Source organism: Gadus morhua, chromosome 11, assembly GCF_902167405.1.
Source record: "Gadus morhua chromosome 11, gadMor3.0, whole genome shotgun sequence".
NCBI classification, from domain to species: Eukaryota; Metazoa; Chordata; class Actinopteri; order Gadiformes; family Gadidae; genus Gadus; species Gadus morhua.
In genome coordinates, this window is record NC_044058.1 from 12,540,169 (window position 1) to 12,547,668 (window position 7,500).

Here is a 7,500-nt window from a genome sequence, read left to right on the forward strand (position 1 = left end):
CGCGGACCATGATGACATCACTAACGAGGTGGATTGGTAAGACCAATAAAACACATAGCCTGGGCTGGCATGACACAGCCTAGCGTGGCCTGACATGGCCTAGCCTGACCTGGCACAGCCTAACCTGGCCTGGTATGGCCTAGTCTGGCCTGGAACAGCGGGGGAGGGATAGAAGAAAGAAAATGTAGACAAAAGATGAATGCAGCAATAAAGAAAGAACGACGGACAGAAGGCATGACAAGGTGGTACAAAAATAGATAGAATAGACAATGTGGACACAAAAGATGAATGAAGAAAGAAAGAAAGACAGAAAGAGGGCAAGAAAGGGGAAGGATGCCAGGATAGAACGAGAGCCAGACGGAGAGAGTGACTAGAAGAGAGAAAGACAGACAAAAAAGAGTGGGAGGCAGAGAGACAAAGAGAGAGAGGGAGAGAGAGACCCTGCACTTGGCGTGCAGCGGTGAACAGTGGGACAGATGGTGCTGCACCCCCTGATTTTGCTGTAATTTAAGGCTCCTATCTGATGTAAAGTCTGGTAGCAACCACAACAAGTTCAGTTAAAGTTTGAAATGCCTACAGAACTGTACACACCACCATCGAGAGTTGACAAGAAGAAAAAAGGAGGGCTACTTAATAAAAAGACAACTTTAAACTAAACTAATAAAACTAATAAAAAAAAAGGAAACTAGGAATGCAACCTTCAATACTCCTTGAATAAACCCTATTCCTTCATCTACCGAGTCGCTTCCCCTCCCTTAAAACCTCATCAAATATCAGATTACACTAGATTAGAGACACCGGGTGCACAGTGTTCTCTGCAGGCCTATACAAGTAACCTCAGTGGACAACAGACTGCCTGCAACAACTGCAGATCGGAGAGGATCTACTCGATGTAAAGAGGATTAGAAAGATAAAACCATATAGAAAACAACATCATCTGGGACCACCCTTAATCATGGCATTCTCCCAGTAGATCCATTGAAATCATGTGTTTCCCTTCCTATGTCTATGTTTCCCATGTCCTGGCCGAGTGGAAAATACTAAACAAGCACAGATGATCTCAAAGGAAAACGGTGTCATTTGTAGGGGAGGTTTGAAATAATCCTTCTCATGACGCAATTTTCCATATTAGGAAACCAAGCCCAGTGTATGTGCAAGCAAGACCTTTGTACCAAGAGGATATGTGAATGGAAGTGAACAGCCTAAGAAAATAAAGCAACATTGTCTAATCCCCTCAGGGAAATGGGTCTTCTCCTTCCAACCGGTTGATCAGCACAGTCGTTGTGCAGCACTCTGCGACTGATCCAGGTTCTTTACCAGCGTGTAGCACAAGCGTACTGGGACGATTATTACATGCATTATGCATCTTGGTGTGTCTCTTGGTGTGGGAGGAATTCATGGTTAACCCTTTACCCTAGTCCCTAACCCTAACTTCAACCCTGGTCCCTAACCTCATCCCCTGACCCTAACCTTTACCCTAGTCCCTAACCCTAACTTCAACCCTGGTCCCTAACCTCATCCCCTGACCCTAACCTTTACCCTAGTCCCTAACCCTAACTTCAACCCTGGTCCCTCATTCATTATTTCTCCTTTAGCGGTGTATATCTCTCAGCCGAAAGGTTCTGGGTTTGAACCCCAATATGATAAACCAAATCTAATCTCCTATTGTAACAGTCTCTAATGTTCACTGTGAGCCGCTCGAGATAAAAGGCTCTGCTCAACAAACAGTGTAACACTGACACTGTTCTCAGCAGCCTCGTCCCGTGTCAGCCTCGTGTCAAATGGATGGCTCCAGCGTGCCTGCTGCTAGGCCTCCAGATGCTGGCCCATCCATCCCATAATAAATTAATCTCTGAGTCCCTGGAGAGCGCTCAACACACCATCAGCAGCTCCAGACATGCAGATGTGTCCTGTGTTCCTCCACTGCAGACAAAAGCGCACCGCATCACAGTCGCACGCATAAAAAGCAAAGCTACAATAGCGTGTCTATTGTACGACTGATCGCTCCTAGGAGGACTGCTTTATATACACAATATGTTTGTCTTTGTGTGTGAGCATTATATTAAATAAAAAATGTATTCAAACAAACTATTAATGTATAAATATGCACATGTGTGTGTATACACACACATCTGGTTTGCGGTCTGAGCATGCGTTAGCAATTAAAACACATTGCCTGTCATAAATAAATAAGTGTTTGCTGCTTGCTTCTACATGTGTGTGTGCGCATAATATTGCATGGGTGCGTGTTTGTGTGTGTGTGAGTGTGGGTTATGAGGGGTTATTGATACATTCTGCCGCTGGCCCTTCATAACACTACTTAATTTCATCAAGCTGCAAAAGACACACACAAACACACACACACGCACACACACACACATAAACACACACACACACACACACACACACACACACACACACACACACACACACACACACACACACACACACACACACACACACACACACATAAACACACGTCCACACGCACACACACGTAGGCCAATAAACAGGCTTGGTCTCTACCCCAGTGTTTCCATGCTGGCAGTGCCGGTGAAGTTGTGACTCATTCTCTTGCTTAGTTTCAGATTCTTATTGACTCGCTATATCCAAGGGCCACAGTTTCTCTCTCTTGCTCTCTCTCTCTCTCTCTCTCTCTCTCTCTCTCTCTCTCTCTCTCTCTCTCTCTCTCTCCCTCCCTCTCTCTCTTTCTCGCTGCCTCTGTCTTTCTTCTCCTCTTTCTCTCTGTCTATCACTCTCTGTCTCTCTCTCTGTGTCTCTATCTCTGTCTTTCTCTATGTCTCTAGCTGTCGCTCTTGCTCTCTCTCTCTATCTCGCTCTTTCTCTTCATCTGTACTTTTATTTGACATTCTGGTATTGTTCAGTTTCTCTCAAACTCCAACTGAGCCGCAAACACACAAGCTCAAACATCTGGTATTTCTCACAACAATAACTCAAACTCTCCCATTCTGGCTACCTAAGTCAATCTGTGTCCAATAGTGTATACTTTATTTTTTACTCATCTCTTCACTGCTTATCTTCACTGTTGTCAAGATTGCTGGAAAGACAGAAGCTAACCAATGGACAATGTGACAGATAGACACAAAGCCACGCACAAACACAGGGCAGACTGTAAAGAGTGCTTGAAATGTCAGATCTTAGCTTCAGCTGAAAGTCTCTTCCCTTAGTCATGACATAAATAGATGCTCAACATCCCTGTCTCTTCTTAGTACTTCCATATTTCCTTAAAACACACACACACACACACACACACACACACACACACACACACACACACACACACACACACACACACACACACACACACGAGTCTTTCTCATATGAATCTGGTTCATAGTTTAGTTTTTCAGACTTTGCGTCTCCGAGCACATCCCAAGACCCAATCAGTGATCTGTATTCCATTAGATTCCATCATCATCGCTTCACATGTTATATATTTGCATTCCATGATAGTTTTAAATAGAGCATTCCTCTCCGTACAAGCCACCAGTGAGAGAGCGGTTAGCCTGGCCTTGTAGGACCCTGGTGGTAGGAGGAGAGCTATGTGGATACAGATATCTGGACGGTCTCATATCCACCCTGCAGCAGTGGACCTGGGCCCTGCCTCGATCAGCTAAACAATAAAATCCAAACACTTACTAGTGTGCAGACTAGTGTACACACACACACACACACAGTACAGTGACTCACAAAGGGATGGGCACAACACACACACACACGTACACACACACACACACACACACACACACACACACACACACACACACACACACACACACACACACACACACACACACACACACACACATATAGAGACACACACAGACACACACATACACAAATAGAGACACACACAGACACGCAGACACACACACACACACACAGACAACCAAACACACACACACACACACACACACACACACACACACACACACACACACACACACGGCTCGACAGCATATTGGTCTTGATCCCTTTTAACACTCCGCTGACCCATATTGCGTGTGTGTGTGGGTTTGTGAGTGTGTGCATCTGTTCAGCCTCGGTCTTGCTGGGGAGGTTTGTCATGCTGAATGCACACTGGGCAAGACCCCAAAAGGAAATCTTCTTTTAATTTACCGGTAATCGTACTACTAGTTCCTATTCCTGTCCTGTTTGTTCTGCTATGACATCTGGGCCGGGATTCATATATTCAATGTATTATTTTCTTCTTTTATCATATCTCATCTAGCCTTATTTTGTTAGGCTTTTTGGTTTGGCTTCACTATCACGCCTTTAAACATGAACGTGACGATGTGAAGATCCCACACCACACATTCATTTTCTGGTATTAACCAGGCACAAGGCTGCGTCCTTTATTATTATAATGATTACTCCGCTTAGGTTCACGGGCACGTAGGTCATGGTCAAGATCGTTACACAGAGGGGGGGGGTGGGCGTGGCAGGAGGAGGAGCCATGGATTTCTAAAGGAGTGAGATGTAAATTCACCTCTCCGACCAGGAGCATGGTGTGTGCTACAATACTCATTGTGTGTACTCGCTCACGTGTCTCTGTGAGTGTGTGTGTGACCTACATCATTTTCTAGGAATAATTAAATTATCATATAAATTAAATCAACATCTCATTCAAATTCATTTTGCATAAGATTAATTTTGTGTTGTTTGTTATAATATATATACAGAATATGTGCACACAGAAACTAACTGGGCATAATCTGTGTTTATGTATAAGGCTGTGCTCGGCTAGACAAGGCCAGGTTAGACTATGCATTAGGGCAGGCTATGCTATACTATAACATATGGATTAGGAGAGGCTAGCCTAGCCCCATTCTAGGTCCCTATGCATCAGGGATGCTGTTGCCGGAGAAAACACAATCAATAGGGAAGCAGCGTTGCCATGGCGATGCCATCGAGATTTTTTTTGCTTTTCATTAATTTCCTCTTCACTTGGATGTGTCTGTCGAGGCAGGAGTCACACACTCGTAATCCACTGTCTGTTTGGTGTTCCACTGGGATGAATAAACAATAAGGGAAACACATTTCAACTGCTCTTAAAAAAAAGGATTATTTAGTTTCCAGTTCGGTTGCAAAAACAAACAACGACAACAACAACAACAAAACACCAAGTGTGTCCGTTAGGAAAACTGTTTAGCAAGCCGTTCATCTGGGTTTTAACTCAACATGGATTTATCCATTTTCCCAGACCCAGGGGTCACAACTCCACCATCTAAACATGGAAACCCTTTTAGACTAAGTGGACGCTAAACAGCACATCAGCAGCAGCGCCAGGATTGATGTCATCCACGGCCTCACCTCGTAATCTCTGCAAAATGAAACCTCGTCTTCATTACAGATCAGGCAATGGGCTGCTGCTGCTGTTCTCCTACTCTGTGATATTCCTAGTTGGCACAACACACAGACTAATTACGCAATGATTAAAAACCATTAAACTGAGAGTCAAGATGAACCAATGGGGACAGTCGAGTGGTCGTCTCCTGATGTTTAACCCACTGCTGAAAGGTGCTGGGTTTGAGATCTAAGTATCCACATTCTTGAGCAAGATGCATAACCCCTACCTGCTTGTTGATGACAATGAAAATAAAGTACTGCAGGTAGTTAATAGAGAAGTGAGACAAGCAGAAGCTTAATGTGTTGAATCAAAGGGCTTCTGGTTTTTGATAGACATGAGATGCCATTATAAATCTTGGTTCCATTTCTTTTGACAGCAGTATTGTTATTGATTGCTGGGCGCTAAATAAATATCATAATGAGATTGTGGATAGGAGAGGGGATATGATGTCTCATTCAAGCCTTTCTGTTGCAAGATATGTCTTCCGTCCCCCGTCCTGACCCTGATACCAGGGCGCTGATAAGGTTTTTATATTACATTTTTGTGTGGCTACTCAAATAATTAAATCTCAGGATCCACCCCAATCCATGAACCGTCATTCATTTTATATCTATTTATATATAAATGTGTTTTCTTAATCTCTCTGACCTTTAATTCATGCAGAGAATTATCCCCATGCAACCGTTGTGGATCTAGCATTGAACCGTAGCATTAGTTTAGGATTCTGAGGTGAAATCCCCCAAATATGTTGATTTTGGTGCTTTTTACATTCGGTGCACGGACGGGTAATAATACCACAAGGTAGGTAGAATGACAAAATGCGGAGATAAGAATATTATATGAATATTAAATGTAACATATTATAAGTGATATGTGTGAATTTATGTGTTTCTGTGTGTGTGTGTGTGTGTGTGTGTGTGTGTGTGTGTGTGTGTGTGTGTGTGTGTGTGTGTGTGTGTGTGTGTGTGTGTGTGTGTGTGAGTGTGTGTGTGTGTGTGTGTGTGTGTGTGTGTGTGTATGTGTGTGTGTGTGTGTGTGTGTGTGTGTGTGTGTATGTGTGTGTGTTATAATGTGTGTGTGTGTGTGTGTGTGTGTGTGTGTGTGTGTGTGTGTGTGTGTGTGTGTGCGTGTGTGTGTGTGTGTGTGTGTGTGTGTGTGTGTGTGTGTGTGTGTGTGTGTGTTATAATGTGTGTGTGTGTGTGTGTGTGTGTGAGGCTGTGTGCTACCTGCAGAGCGCCCCCTGTCCCTCTATCAGGTAGCACTGCCCTCCGTTGAAGCAGTAGTTGGTCAGCGAATCACAGGGCGAGCGGCAGCTCCCGTTCAGCATCTGGTAGCCCACGCGGCAGCCCCCCAGCCCATCAGACCCGTCCACTGCGTACACCGGCACCCTCGGGGTGTCCGGGCTCTCGGCCGCGGCGCCCCCTCCTGGCAGGGGGGCCTTGTCCTCGGGGGCCCGGGGCCCTGGGCGGCCCGGGGCCAGCCTGGGGTCCTCGGCGCTGTCGTAGGTCTCGGTGGTGGTGCTGTAGGTGTACTCGTCGGCGGTGGGCGAGACCCCCTCGTCGTAGGGGGTGAGGTAGTCGTAGCTGTCGGGCATGGCCCAGGAGGTGGGGTCCCCGCCCTGCAGCTCGTGGGCCAGGGAGGAGGGGGAGGGCGGGGCCAGGTCGCTGCGGCCGCGCGCCGCCTGGTCGAAGAAGTCCACGTGGAGGATGTCCGGGTGGGAGGGGTTGACGGCGCCCGGGGGCGGGGGCGTGGTGGTGAGGAGGCGGGGGTCCAGGTCGAACACGGAGGTGTCCTTGGCGACCAGCCACGGCGGGTTGGTGGACTCCGCCTCTCGCTCCTCTTCGCCTCCCACCTCCTCCTCCTCCTCCTCCTTCTCGCTCGTCGGCGGCGCCGCTTCCTCGCGTCGGGGGTTGCTAGGCAACAAGAGCTCCGTCTCCGCTGAGTCGGGGCTGAGCTGGGGAGGAGCGGCCACGCCCACCTCCTCCACGGCGGGCAGCACGGCGGTCTCTCCGAACATGCCGCTGCCCTGCTCGTCTTTCTCCCCGGCACGAATGACGCGCCCGGCCCTGCCCGCCGCCGCCTCCGCCGCCACCAGGCCGGCTCCGGTCACCGCTCCGGTCAGCACCTCG

The 7,500-nt window shown here is 47.3% G+C and overlaps 1 protein-coding gene across 17 annotated transcripts in view; it reads right to left on the bottom strand.

The window, feature by feature from the left end:
* Window positions 1-7,500, bottom strand: part of cspg5a (chondroitin sulfate proteoglycan 5a) — a 32,750-nt gene that overhangs the window by 14,213 nt on the left and 11,037 nt on the right. For all 17 annotated transcript variants that reach the window (XM_030371120.1, XM_030371116.1, XM_030371115.1 and 14 more), the window contains exon 2: window positions 6,598-7,500. This exon is cut by the window's right edge and continues 91 nt beyond it. In XM_030371120.1, coding sequence (XP_030226980.1) covers window positions 6,598-7,500 — 903 coding nt within the window. The remainder of the gene's footprint in view (window positions 1-6,597) is intronic.